We start from the raw sequence: 15,457 nt of genomic DNA, 5'->3' as shown, positions 1-15,457 counted from the left end.
GAAATATCACAGCTAACATTCGGCAGAAAAAAAAGATTTTTTTTAAGTCTTTTACGAGAACCTGTACTTGTGAGCAATTGTGAACCAAATCTCGAGGCATTAATCTTTACTTTTGGAAAGGGAACAGCTATGATTCAGACTGATTGCCTTATATTCTGATATTACCTATATGTAGTCTGAAATTAAAACTCCATTGAGAACAAAGCTATTTGAGAAATTTAAAACTAGTCAATTTAAAAGAGAATAGTGATTTTATAGAAAGAATATTGGCTGGAAGTTAGGAAATCCATACTCTAGCTCTTACTACCCCACTAATTCACTCTGGCTCAGTACAAGCAACGTAACCTCTCTAGTCCTCAATTTCCATATCTGTAAAATGAGAGAAGTATACCAAATATAAGGTCTCTTTCAGTTCTAACATTTTTAATTTAAAAATAATAAAAGCCTTTCTAGTCAGATCTTAAACTGCTATTAAGTACCTTGGTAGAGAAGCAGTCTGTTTTAAGCCAAATAATGATTTTTGCATTCTCAATCTTGTTTTCCAGAAACTCTGCGAAGGGATATTTAAAGTCCTTGTAAAGGACGTCCCAACAACATGTCAAGTGTCCTGCCTGGAAGTTCTCCGCATTCTCTCCAGAGACAAAAAGATTTTAGTTCCTGTAACAACCAAGGAAAATATGCAGATACTGCTGCGACTAGCGAAGCTGAATGAGTTGGATGATTCTTTGGAGAAGGTGTCAGAGTTCCCAGTTATTGTGGAGTCATTAAAATGTCTGTGTAACATAGTGTTCAACAGTCAGATGGCACAGCAGCTCAGCCTGGAACTTAACCTTGCTGCAAAGCTCTGTAACCTCCTGAGAAAGTGCAAGGACCGAAAGTTTATCAATGACATTAAGTGCTTTGACTTGCGCTTGCTCTTCGTCCTGTCACTTTTGCACACTGACATCAGGTCACAATTGCGCTATGAGCTCCAGGGACTACCGCTGCTAACCCAGATTTTGGAAAGTGCCTTTAGCATCAAGTGGACCGATGAATATGAATCGGCCATAGATCATAATGGACCTCCTCTCTCACCTCAGGAGACAGACTGTGCCATTGAGGCCCTCAAAGCTCTCTTCAATGTGACGGTAGACAGTTGGAAGGTGCATAAAGAGGTAAGGTTAAGAAGGGTTTTATTTACTGTGGGATTTAATTCGTCTGGGGCATTCTTAGAGCTGCCTGCAAGGGAGGAATACTAAGTTGGGAAATGGAAAAAATTTTGAGTTCCCCAGTTGTATGACTCAGGATTAATTTCTTAGCCATTTTAAGTCTTACTCTTTCCATTTGTGTAACTTATCAGAAGAATAAGGGTGAAGATGGACCACTATTTTTAAGAAGCCAAATATAGTTCCTTTTCTGAGTTGTACTATCATATGTCTTTTTTTTTTCTTTTTTTTAAAATGCCTCTTTCAGGAACAAGGTTTAAATTATAAGATTTTAAGGAAAACAAAACAATGTTGTTTAAAAAGGTATAGGCATTTTCAGTGGCTGCTGTTTTAAAAATTAAGACAAATCAAGCCAGTTGAAATTGATCAATCAGAATTAATGTCTGCTCAAAAGAGTAAAAGAGGCTGTATCACATATCATCCCAGTCTCCTAGTGTTACTTTATAGTGTTAGATAACAATCAGAAGTAGAGGACTACAACTAGATATCCATGCTTGTACAGTCCTAGGAAACAAGCATAACTACGTGAGAGTATGGGAACGGTTATTTTAAACCACTTGACTTATTTCTCGACTAAGACCCTTTTCTGTGGCTTGGACTGTCCAGCAACCCAAAGTAAGGCAGATTTGATAGTTTATATTTGAGTATCCACAAGAACAATATGTTAAATAAGAAACTTAGTTTAAGGAAGTCAACAATTTTAAGTGAAGCGGATATAAACATGTTTGGTTTTCTTTGCTTCTAGAATCTTAACGTTTCTCATTTACCCTCTCACCTTAACCTTAAATAACTGGTGAAATTAAGCCTCTGTCTTTAAAAAAGAAGAAAAGAAAAGAAAAGCATTTTGGTGCCAGAACAAATGTTTTTTTCTGACAATTGACTTTAGGACTTAGGTTTAACATTTTGCTATGACCATTTGAAGCATTTCTTACCATGAATAAAGATCTCTTTTTGCCAGCAACGTTCTTTGAAAGTATTATCTCAGTGCAGTGCTATAGTGGTAATGTGCAGGCATCTGAGTTTTAAAGTGCAAATAGGTCTATATTTTGAAACCAAATATTTGAAGATCAGTCCTAACAGCTATTTTAGATGATCATAGTATGGTCAGTTTTTCCTGGGACTTGGCAGAAAATAATGTGGAAAGCCCACATGCTCCATTTATGCTTTGAAACCAAATATTTGGAAGTATTTAAAATGTTAGGTCTCTATGCTTATTTGGTACCTTCTATAGTTATTTTTCTTACACTGTTTGTTTTGGTGTTTTTAAATTTTCCATTTAGTTGCAAGAGCTCTTCTGAAGCTGTTGGTTTGCCATTGTTGGATTCCCTGTTATTTAAATTGTGCCCAAAATAGTAGCTCACACTGTTCAGATTCCTGATAAAAAGGGTTTATAATTCAGTGGCTGCACGTCAGTATACTAGTATGTATGGGATGACACGTAATAAATATCAGTAAATTGAGATTAGCACTCATGAGTGAGGCTGGAAGAAGTTTTAGAAAATGTTGAAGTGGCAAATACACATTCTGCGTTATAGAATGTTTATTCTCCAAATGGTATGTGAGAAAGGATCAGTAGTCCTGCAGCAGACATCTCGGCAGACCTAGTGCCTCTTGAGTTGTGGATCAGATGATACAGCCATTATAAAATGTACCCCATTAATGTGACTTTGGCTTATTATATAGTATCAGAAATTTAGAATGTATTGAAAATAGCAGCTTGCCAATCCATCTAGGCAAGAGTGTGGGAAAAGCGATTTTAAGCCACTTGAGTTCCCAGATTCAAATTTTAGCAAACATTTAGTCAATCAGTCCATCAACAAATATTTATGGACAATTGCTAGGTGTTATGCTAGGTGTTGTGTAATATATTGACAATAATAGGTGTGTCTGCCTTCGTGAAATTCCAGTTTTGGTGAAACAGGTAACAAATAAGTGAACAAATATATAATTTAAATTGTGTTAAATGCTAGGAGAGAAACAGTAAAATGATTGAGAGTACTCAGTACAGTCACAGACCTCTGAAAATCTTTCCTGAGATCTGAAGACAGAATGATTCAGCCATCTGAAGAATAGGGGATGAACATTTCCCAGAAATTGAACAGCATGTGAAATGATGCAGAAATCAGCATAAAGTATTTTTAGTGATATACCTACAGCCTACCATAAAGAAAATTGATAAAATAAAAAGGAAGAAAATCTATAATAAGAGTGCAGAGAAACTTGCCAGTAAAAGTCCATTTACCTGGGTTTTAATATCTCCTTGATTGTAAAATGAAAAACATCTTTCTCCAGTTGAGCATATACTGAAAGAATTGTTAATGCTTTAAAATGCCAGTTGAAATAAAGGGATATGGAAAATGTATTATACAGAAAAAAATCCAACTTTAAAATTTAACTTTAAAAATAATATTTTTCTTTCTACAAAAATAATACATGCTAATTATAGAAAATCCATGGGGAAAAGAGCATACAAGCAATAAGCAAATACAAATTATCTACCACTCAAAGATAAGCACTAGTTGCATTTTTATGTATATCTTTCTAACCATTCTCCATTGTATAATATCCTATATAATAAAACGGTAATATGCAAATTGATTGTCACACCCTCACAAGATGGCTGCCTATGATCAGGCCGGCAAGGGGGTTAGTGAGGGACAACCAAATGACTGAACAAGCAGGCTGCATGGGGTGACCAGGTCGGCAGAGGGGTTAGTGAGGGACGACCAAATGACTGAACAAACAGGCTGCGTGGGGCGACCAGGCTGGCGGGGGCCCGTGAGGGGTGACTAGGCTGGCGGAGGGGGGTGGGCAGTTAGGGGCGACCAGGCAGGCAAGTGGTTAGGAGCCAGCAGTCCAGGAGTATGAGAGGGATGTCCCAGTTTGGAGAGGGTGCAGGCTGGGCTGAGGGGCACCCCCCTCGGGCCCCCCCCCCCCCCCGCCGCCCGTGCACGAATTTCGTGCACCGGGCCTCTAGTGTAAATGGAAACACGTATACATTTTTTTACAAAAATTGAGTCATTTAAAATCTTGATTTATTTTCACAACAAATGTTCTTATATAGTAGTGGTTTCCAAAATGTGTTCCTTGAAGCCATAAAGTTCCTAGGAGTAGCCCCTGTGGATGAGTGGGCAGTGCTTCCATGTTCCCCAGCCTCACTTAAAAAGAACACATTTGATTGTTGCTATTCCTGTTTCTTTTTAAATTTAGGTTGTAACTAGATTTTATATCGTGGATAAAAAGTTCTGTAACAGAAGAGTTTAGTTCTATGATTATTTTAGAGGCTTTGAAGGAAATGTAAGAAAAAGGACATGATGCCAAAACCGGTTTGGCTCAGTGGATAGAGCGTCGGCCTGCGGACTCAAGGGTCCCGGGTTCGATTCCGGTCAAGGGCATGTACCTTGGTTGCGGGCACATCCCCAGTGGGGGGTGTGCAGGAGGCAGCTGATCGATGTTTCTCTCTCTTCGATGTTTCTAACTCTCTATCCCTCTCTCTTCCTCTCTGTAAAAAACAAAACAAAACAAAAAAACACCGTGAGAAATAAAAAAAAAGAAGAAAAGAAAAAGGACATGATATTAAGTAAAAATAAACCTTCAAGCTGTGTCATATTTTTTTGCAGAATCATTTTTTCAACAAACATTTATTGCCCCGTATGTGCCAAGTTCTGTGTTAGGCACACAAGATGCAAGACAAAGCATCAGTGACTTCAAAGAACTAACAGTCTAATAGGAAAATCAGACATATAAACATAGGTGGATATACAACTGTTTGTTACATTATTTACTGTTCTCTGTATTTTCTTACTTGAAAGTAAAAAAGAATCACCTCAGAAATGTACAGTTGCTTCAAATGCTATATGTTTTAGATCTTTGGGGGTATTATGTCTGACCTCATTAGCATAGCCTTTCCACTGAGCAACATACCTAGCACAAAGTAGGTGTTCAGTAAATATTTTCATAATGAAAAATAAAATGTGATATAGTTTGATATCTTTATAGAAGAAATCACTTGAAGTTGACAGGAAGAAAGGAAAGTTTATGATATTTATGAAAGTTTATGAATTTTCAAAGCTAGTAAAACATTTTCTAGAAACCTAAAAAATTTAATGACATTGTTTAGATGAGCAGATTTCTAGCCTTTTTGGGATTACAGCACTCTGTTTTGTAAACATTTCCTTTTGTCAGTTAATTCAAAAAAGTGTTTATTACTTAATGCCCACCACCATGGTAGATATAAAATAAGGAGAGAGATTTTTGAACATATGCAATTTAAAAGTACAAATAGCTATGGTAGAGGTAAGCAAAAGGGCCAGAGTAAAGCATAGGATGAAAAGCTACCTGAAATATTTCCAAGTAAGCATGCTTAATGCATTTGTGCACACCTGTCTGTGTTTGTATGTGTTTCTCTTTTTCTAGAATTGAAATTGAATTTATATAGGACAAGTTTCCTAAATTTTATCGAAGTAAATTAGAACTACACTGAGATAACAAAACCAGATTAGGACTCATTAGTGTGAAGTATTCTCCCTTTAGACTTTCTCTCAGGCATTGATTAGATTGGTTAAAGCTCTGAATGAAAAGGTGTGAAGAAATTGGTACCTCTATCAAACAAAAGTGAAATCTTCTACAGTTTGCACATGAGAAAAAAAAGCTACAGTACACCAGAATCTACATTAAGAAATACAGGCTGTATAAAGAAATCCCAAAGAATTTCCTGAGTTTTGTCATCTCATTTTCATTTTCACAACAAACCTACTTGGCTTTCTCTCTCTTTTTCCTCCTTTTGTCCTTAGAGACTTCTTTTCCTTCACAACCTTTGGAGATAGTATGATATCAGAGGAAAGAATATTGATTCCCTAAAGATATCAAAACTAAGATCATGAAGCAAGCAAATGACAGTTGTATAAACTTGGTTTGTATAATGTTTTATAAAGAGTAACTAGAGGCCCGGTGCACGAAATTTGTGCACGGGGGGGGGGGCGTGTCCCTCAGCCTGGCCTGCACCCTCTCCAATATGGGACCGCTTAGGGGATGTCTGACTATTGGTTTAGTCCCGATCCCACTAAACCAGCAGTCAGACATTCCTCTCACAATCCGGGACTGCTGGCTCCTAACTGCTCGCCTGCCTGATTGCCCCTAGCCACTTCTGCGTGCCAGCCTAATCGCCCCCTAACTGCTCCCCTGCAGGTCTGATCTCCCCCAACTGCCCTCCCTGCTGGCCCGATCGCCCCCAACTGCCCTCCCCTGCCAGCCTGATCACCCACAACTGTTCCCCTGCTGCGACCTGCCTACTCCGCTAGGACCTGCCTTTGTTGTGCACGTGGCCATCTTGTGATGGCCATCTTTGTGGTGGCCATCTTGTGGAGGCCATCTTGTGACGACATCGTGCACGAGGGCGCAATGACCACCTAGGCTTTTATTAGTATAGATTATTTTCAAACCTTCTATCATCCTTCTGAGATAGGAACATTAACCCCATTTGAGAAATGAGGACATTAAATAAAGATCAGAGAGTTTAAATTGTTTATGGAAAAATCACACAGCAAAATAAGCAACAATACCGGTAGGGCTCTAGCTGGTTTGGCTCAGTGAATAGAGTGTCGATCTGCAGAATGAAGGGTCCTGGGTTCAACCTGGTCAAGGGCACATACCTCAGTTGCTGGCTCTTCCCTGGCCCAGACCCTGGTCCAGGCACATGCAGGAGGCAACCAATTGATGTGTTTCTCTAGCAACGATGTTTCTCTCTATCTTTCCCTCTCTTTTCCACTCTCTCTAAAAATCAATGGAAAAACATCCTTGGGTGAGGATTAAAAAAAAAACAAAAAAACTAAGAAGGAAATAGTGTTCACTCTAACCTTTGTTATATAATACTTCTTAAATGATAGCACTCATTCAACAAATATTGTTGAGTGAGACCTAGACTGTGGACTCGAATAAAAAGTCTAGAAACAAACCTACACATATGCAGTCAACTGATTTATGATATAGGTAACATTGAAGTACAGTGGAAGGAAGGTGAGCTTTTTAATAAATTGCAATTGTGTGGCTGTATGGAAAAAACAAATGTGAGTCTCTACCTTGTACCAGACACAAATAATTGTTTCAATGTGGATAAGGGAACTAAATATAAAAGGCAAAATAATGAAGCTCTTAGAAGAAAACAGAAGATTATCTTCATGACTTTATCTTAAACAAGTCAAACATTTCTTAAATAGGCAAAGATTTCTAAAACAGGACAAAATAAAGATCAAACCATAGAGAAGTTGACAATTGAGTCCATCAAGAGAAGAAAGTAAAAAGGTAAGCCACCAAGTGGAAGAAGATATTTGCAACACATATACACAGTAAAGGACTTTATCCAGAATACATTAAAAACACCTACAAATCCAGGTAAATAAAGTTAGTCAACCCAATAGAAAAATAGGCAAAAGGTTTGAACAGGCCCTTTACTAAAGAGCTGTTCAGATGACCAAAAGACATATGAAAAGGTGTTCATCAGGAAAATGCACAATAAAACCATGAGACACTGCGCACAAGAATGACTAAATTAAATAGGTTAACAATACCAACTGTTGGCATAGTTGTAGGAAACTGGTGAGAGTATAAATTGGTTTAAACACTTTGAAATACTGTTTGGCAGGCAGTATCTTCTAAAGCTTCACATATGTATATGCCCTGTGACCCAGCATACCAAATGACATGTAAAGAAGTATGTTCATAACAGCACTCTTCAATATAACCCCAGCCTGGAAATAATCCAAATGTTCACCAGGAGTAGTATGGATAAGTAAATTGTAATGTATTCATTGTATGCAGCAGTGTTTTCTTAACCTAACTGTGGTAAAGGACCAGATTTCCCCCCTAGCTGTCAGAATGAAACCCTTACATAATATATTGCACACAATGTCAAACTGCTCAGAAATTTCTGAATGCTCACATGCACCTTCTGTACTCATGGCATTGCAGATCAGTGGCAAACAGGGTGTAGACAAACAGTGGTTCACAAACTGCACTGCAAATAGCACTGCTCTCAGGCAGTGAACTGAACAAATTATACCTACACGCAACAGCATGGATGAATTTCAGAAACAGATACAAAGGAGTCTATATTTTATTATTCCATTCATATAAGGTTTAGTGACAACAAAACTACAAACCTGTGATGTGAGACATTAGGATTATCATTGAGTAGTGGAGGAATATCATTGGAAGGAGCCAAGAGGGAATTCTGGGTTTCCTAATCTTAGCATTGCATCATTTTTGTGTTAATTATATGAATGTTCTCATTTTGTGAAAATTGATCTAGATGTACACTTATAATTTGGGCACATTTTGTTTTGTTTTTTTACCATTTATATTAAAAATAATTGAGCCCTGGCCGAATAGCTCATTTGGTTAGAACATCAACCCAATACGCCAAGGTTGCGGGTTTGATCCCCGGTCAGGGCACATACAAGAATGCATAAATGAATACATAAATAAGTGGAACAACAAATGATGTTTCTCTCTCTCTCTCTTTCTTCCTCTCTCTCAAAATCACTAAATTTTAAAAATTTATTGAACACCTATTATATACATACCCTCTAAACTTGTGAAGGTAATAGGTTAGTGGAGAAGACCATATATATGCAAGTATATAATCATGTGGAATTACAAATTATGATTTCATGAAAAAAATTCTAACAAGATGTAGTGATAGAAAATAATGAAGGAAAGAATCTACTTTAGATAAGGTGGTCAAAGAAGGGGCTTCTCTAAGATTTCAGTTGAGACCTAGAGTCTCAAAAGGAATCCGATGCCAAGAGTGGAGGCAACAATCAGGGACTTCAGTAGTTGTTTTGAGTAGAGAAATAGGATTTAGTGGATTTATTATAAAAGAGGGTATGGCAAATATAGGGTACAACTTGGGAATTGGTGTTATGAAAATTGGGACAGGAGGAAATGGGATAGAAGGAGTAGGATCTGGGGTTTACAGTTGCAAATAATGGAAAAACCGAAAAGGATAGTTTTGCAAAAGGCCTATGATATCTAGAATAAAGGAAAATTAGTTTAAAAGGAAGTGAATTCCCAGCTAGTTTTCAAACCAAGGAAAATGTGATTAAATTAAATAATAGATGAGTTTTGCATGCATTTCATTGTGCTTGGTGTAATTTGGGGTAAATAAAAGTATCTATACTAATAAAAGGTAATATGCTAATTAGACCGGGTGACCGGACATCTTCCGGACGTCCGACTTCCTTCCAGACAAAGCCACGGTGGTGGGGGCTGAGGCAGAGGCAGTTAGGGGGGATCAGGCTGGCAGGGGAAGGCAGTTGGGGGCCATCAGGCCGGCAAGCAGGGGGCAGTTGGGAGCTATCAGGCCGGCAGGGGAAGGCAGTTGGGAGCTATCAGGCCGGCAGGGGAGGGCAGTTGGGAGCTATCAGGCCGGCAGGGGAGGGCAGTTGGGGGCCATCAGGCCGGCAGGGGAGTGGTTAGGCGGCGATCAGGCCGGCAGGCAGGCAAGCAGTTAGGAGCCAGCAGTCCCGGATTGTGAGAGGGATGTCCAACTGCTGGTTTAGGCCTGATTCCCAGGATCGGGCCTAAACCGGCAGTCGGACATACCCCGAGGGGTCCCGGATTGGAAAGGGTGCAGGCCAGGCTAAGGAACCCCCTCCCCATGCACGAATTTTGTACACTGGGCCTCTAGTATTTACATATTAGAGAATTTTGACTCAAGCATTTGAAGGTGGATGGCAAAAGGGACAGCATTCATTCCAACCCTGCCAGCCTTCATGTCTCTGGCATTCCACTGGTCCCTTTTCTCCTTTATTCTTCCCTGTTCCACCACCACACAGTTATTTCAATATCCCTCATTTCAGCTCTATCAATCTCACTTTTTGTTGTTTCCTTTCTCCCTCATTCTTGCTCCTCACCTTCAAATGTTTCATTGAAAGTATTGAGCACCTTCAGTTGGTTAAGCATCATCCCATACACCAAGAGGTCACCGTTTCGATTCCCATTCAGGGCACATGCCCGGGTTGCAGGCTGGATTCCCAGTAGGAGCGTGCAGGAGGTAGCTGATCAATGTTTCTGTCTCATTGATGTTTCCCTCCCTCTCCCTTCCTCTCTCTCTAAAATCAATAAAAGCATATTAAAAAAAAAAAAAAGAAAATACTGAGCACTTTCATGTATTTTATCTTCTTTAATTTTTTCATAACCCTAACAACCTCATGTTTTTGGAGATGCATGTGGGGAGGCTTTGACTCAAAGAAGCTATATGATTTGTCTTAAGGTCACAACCTAAACACCTGACACCAAGTGCAGTGCTTTTTCTATTATGCCACTGCATCTACCCACGATGGTGTTATGTTTAAAATATTGTCATCTGCATTATGAGTAATGAAAGTGTGCCCTACTGCTTGTTAAATTTTATAAGAGACATTCTTCTTAGAAGGGCTGAGTTATATATCTGAATATAGGGTATATGTGTATAATATGTGAGCATATTCCACTTCATCTGGAATCGCTATCATAATTCTCATTAATTTTATGTCTTCTTAATTACTAAAATTCTGGAAGAAAATAGACAGGATCTTGATGTAGGTAATTATAGAAATTGTAGTGGCCCAAGATCTCACTAAAAATAAGGTAGTAAACCAAGTGATTATTCCGAGCTTAGCTTATTTCCTACTGTCTTTAACACCACTACCAATGAGTAAACATTGGAAAAAAAAGATTAAACTCAGGTCACCTGTTTTTCATCACTTGCTGGTAACTCTGGGGAAACTTAGCAGCAAGATTTGGAGGAACTAGGAGATTAAGATGATTCATTAAAATAATGTCAATAGATTATAGATTTTAATCCATTACTTTAGAAAGTTAAGAGGAGATATTTTTATTAAGGATGTACAACCCGTTCCTAAAATATCTGATAGCATTACATCTGTATGAATTTTTTCAATGACTAGTAATCTGGAACAATATACTATCAAACAAAATAATCTAGGCTTTTCTAGAAATGCAAAAGATCCCTAGTTGAATTGGTCTTAAGGTGAAACAGTGAGTGGGTAATGCATGGATGCTGATCCTCTCTCTCTTTGCCTGACACATTCTAAGGCAGGAGTGGGGAACATCCAGCCCTTAGGCAGTATAATGCCCTCAAAATCATTTGGTCTGGCCCTGTCCAGGCATAGGGGTCAGTTAATTAAATGTTTGATCAAATATAGCAGGCTAATTTTTAATTTGGTAATTTTGTATGGCCCTTGAATGGTGTTATAAATATCCAAATAGCCGTTGGCAGAAAAAAGGTTCCCCAACCCTGCAAGGGAGTGGCTAGAGCAACAACTACTGGTTTCAGCTATTTCTGGAGGTGGCTGTAGCAGTTGATGTGAGAATGACTATGCCCTCTTTATGTATGGGATAAGAATGACTGTTTTGAAGGGCAGATAGGCCATAATAAATTCCCAGGGATGTAGTGATGTACCATTAAGGCATTCAATCTCTAATTTTTCCCCCCTCTGTTTTATGTGCCATAGAGTGATTCTCATCAGTTCCGTGTCATGGCAGCTGTCCTTCGCCATTGTTTACTAATTGTAGGTCCAACTGAAGACAAAACAGAAGAGTTGCACAGGTAGGTAATCTCCAGTTCTTTTTGTTTTTATGCATCTAATTTTAATTGTTATAAGCACAAGAAAGTAAAAATGTCATAATAAATCAGGTAACTGGTAGGTTAGAAATCATTGCTATGCTCTAATGAGCTGTTTTCATTGTCCCTTTTGACTTATAAACTGAGCCCCAACAAGAGAAGAGAATTTGGCATTTGTTGGATTCAACAAGAAAACCCAGAACAGCTATAATAATAGCACACAGTTATTGAATAATGTGTATGGCATTATGTTAAGTTCTTTATAAAGATTATCTGCTTTTAATCATCACACTAGCCTTATGAGATAGGTACTACTATTTTTTCTTCTCAATAGATGATGAAACTGAGGCATAGAAAGATAAGCAATTTCTCCAAGATCATATATAACCTTAACTAGAGACCCGATGCACAATATTCATGCAAAAGTAGGTCTTCCTCCCCCCAGCTGCCAGCACCGGCTTCCCTCTGGCACTCGGGACCCAGGCTTCCATCACAGCCCCTGCTCCATCCAGAAGCACGTCTGGTGTAATTAGCATATTACACTTTTATTATTATAGACTAGTGACCCAGTGCATGAAATTCGTGCACGGGGGCGGGGGGGCGGTTCCCTCAGCCAAGCTTGCACCCTCTCCAATTGGGGACCCCTTGGGGGATGTCTGGCAGTCAGACATCCCTCTCACAATCTGGGACCGCTGGTTCCTAACTGCTCACCTGCCTGCCTGCTTGATTGCCCCTAACTTTCTCTGCCTGCCTGATCGCCCATAACTACCCTCCTCTGCTGGCCTGATCTCGCCCCCAACTGCCCTCCCCTGCCGGCCTGGTTACCCCCAACGGCCCTCCCCAATGGCCTGACCTTGCCCTAACTGCTCTCCCCAACGGCCTGACCTTGCCCTAACTGCTCTCCCCTGCCAGCGTGATCTTGCCCCCAACTGCCCTTCCCTGCCGACCTGGTTGCCCCCAACTTCCCTCCCCTGCCGGCCTGATCTCGCCCCCAATGGCCCTCCCCTGCCAGCCTGATCTCGCCCCAACTGCCCTCTCTGCCTTGGCCCCCACCACCATGGATTTGTCTAGAAGGAAGTCGGGAGTCTGGATGATGGCTGGTCGACCCAGTCTAGTTAGCATATTACCCTTTTATTAGTATAGATAGATCATATAAGATAGGATTGCTGAAATGGGGGGGGGCTTTTTCAGCAGGAGGAGATGCTCTTGGCAGACAAAAATACATAATCCCTATATCTGGACTGATAGCCAGCCATATGCACTATAGTGCCAAACTGGTCATTAAAAAATTGAACCACTTTCTTACACCTTACACCAAACAACTGTTGCCCTTAAAACCCCTCCTCAGCACCCACTTTAGGTTCTGCCTTCGAAGTTCACCCAGATTAGGTTCTGATTGGTCGGTTTCTATGCCAATCAGTGTCAAAAGCTCCGCCTCCTAGGCAGCCATTCACTCCTCGCACTTCACCCAGATTTGGTTCTGATTGGTTGGTTTCTCTGCCAGTCAGCTTCTCCGGGCCTGATCAGAGAGGTGGGGCTGATCAGCAGCCCTCACGGAGGCCCAGAGAGAAAGAGAGGTGCGGCTGCTGGCCAGGCCCAGAGAGAGAGAGGCAAAGGCTGATCATGGCAACCCAGCCACAGCAACCCAGCACTGACTGCAGGACTGACTTCTGGTTGATGGAGCCTTCGGTTGTTAGAGACCCTGGGTTGTATATATTAGGATAAGTGAAAGAGCTTGAATTTGAACCCTGCTTTTAATTACTACACTTAAACTAATATGCTCACTAATTTCATTGTACTTACCAAAAAATATATATTAAGCAATATAAATTATATTTTATAAACTATAAGAATTGGATCTTGCCCGGCCGGCGTGGCTCAGTGGTTGAGCGTCAACCTATGAACCAGGAGGTCACAGTTCGATTCTTGGTCAGGGCACATGCATGCCCACATTGTGGGCTCAATCCTTAGTGTGGGGCATGCAGGAGGCAACCGATCAGTGACACTCATCATTGATGTTTCTATCTCTCTCTCCCTTTCCTTTCCTCTCTGAAATCAATAAAATATATTCTATCTAATAAAAGGGCAATATGCAAATTAACCGTCACTCCATCACAAATATGGCGGCGCCCATAGCCACAAGATGGCAGCGCCCAGTCCTCTCAGCCCCGCCAGAGTCCCCCAGTCCCAGGGGGTGGCCGCTGAGAGCGGGCAGTGTGAGTGGCCTGGTGGAATGCTTGCCTCGTCGCCATGGCCGCGGAGGGCCTCTGGGGAGTGGGCACTGAGTGGGCGGGGAGGGGGGGTGAGGAATGCTTGCATCGTCACCCCGGCAATGAGGCAAGTGTTCCGCGCCTGGCTGCGGATGGGCCCCTGGCCAGGCTGGGGTGCAGATGGGCCTCTGGGCCACAGAGAGCCTCGGCAGCGGGCGTGGCGCGGCCAGGCCCCACAGAAAGCTATTGGCGCACGGAGATAGAGAGAATTGAATCTGTCTCAAGTAATAATATATAAAAAATAGTTAGTATAAAGTTTTATGACATCCCTGTTAGAGTATTAATGGACTACTGTTGAAATTTATCATTCTCTGAGAACAACTGAATAAGTATTAATGCATTTTTCTAGTGTTCTTTCTGTTCACGATAGGATTTGCAGTAACAAGACTTCTGACTTTAACATGAAACAGCTCATGGTGCTTAATAAGAATGCAAGTGGCATTTTAAACAATTCAAATAAATTTAAATCTGCAAAAAAGTAACTTTGGCATTACCTCTGCTTTACAAATAAATTTAAAAGTTGGGTTGTTTATAGTAGAAATTGCCTTTGAACATTTATAGTATTGTTTTCCAAAATATGGCTTAAATAAAATGAAACATATTCTTGTTATTTTTTCATGCAAATCCACTTTTTTTTGTTACAATTGGCAATTTATTATTTGATATTGTAGTGAGTTTGTTGGTAGGTTATCTTTATGTACTTGATCCTGCAAGTATGCAAAAGATTGTGATTTTGTTACAATTGAAAAGTGTAATTTTTTATGCAGCTACAGATCAAAAGATCCTTCAATTTTCTTGAGATTGTGCCTTTAAAAAATAATCAGATAACTGCAATAAATCATAGTCTCTAAAAAGATTTCATTGAGCATTTTTCTTACCATAATTTTTTTTATAATCAAGAGGCATTAGAAACATAGACACTAAAACTAAAAGAAAATGGGGTTTATACGCCCAGGAGTAAATTGATTTTTTTTTAAATCAGATATCATGAGTTAAAGAACATTCATACAAAGATGTGAGACCATTCAATACAAAGTGTATTAAAAGTCATTGTTGCCGAAACCGGTTTGGCTCAGTGGATAGAGCGTCGGCCTGCGGACTGAGGGGTCCCAGGTTCGATTCCGGTCAAGGGCATGTACCTTGGTTGCGGGCACATCCCCAGTAGGGGTTGTGCAGGAGGCAGCTGATCGATGTTTCCCTATCATCTATGTTTCTCTCTATCCCTCTCTCTTCCTCTCTGTAAAAAATCAATAAAATATATATATTTTTAAAAAGTCATTGTTACACTAGTCACAAAAATACTGCTAAGGATTTCTCTGAAGAATGAATTTAATATTTTAACATAGTACCTGGTATCC

General features: G+C 40.1%; 1 protein-coding gene across 6 annotated transcripts in view; it reads left to right on the top strand.

Annotated features, from left to right (window-relative positions):
- Positions 1-15,457, top strand: part of RIC8B (RIC8 guanine nucleotide exchange factor B) — a 112,672-nt gene that overhangs the window by 32,030 nt on the left and 65,185 nt on the right. For all 6 annotated transcript variants that reach the window (XR_013813631.1, XR_013813632.1, XR_013813633.1 and 3 more), the window contains exons 3-4: positions 546-1,154; positions 11,720-11,814. Coding sequence is in view for 2 of the 6 variants with exons in the window: in XM_079773882.1 (XP_079630008.1) it covers positions 546-1,154; positions 11,720-11,814 (704 nt within the window). In the remaining 4 variants the exon portion in view is untranslated. The remainder of the gene's footprint in view (positions 1-545; positions 1,155-11,719; positions 11,815-15,457) is intronic.

The sequence above is a fragment of the Cnephaeus nilssonii genome (genome assembly GCF_951640355.1).
Source record: "Cnephaeus nilssonii genome assembly, chromosome: 6".
Classification (NCBI taxonomy): domain Eukaryota; kingdom Metazoa; phylum Chordata; class Mammalia; order Chiroptera; family Vespertilionidae; genus Cnephaeus; species Cnephaeus nilssonii.
The sequence above is the reverse complement of the archived record's forward strand: the minus strand, read 5'-3'. Positions and strand labels throughout refer to the sequence as shown.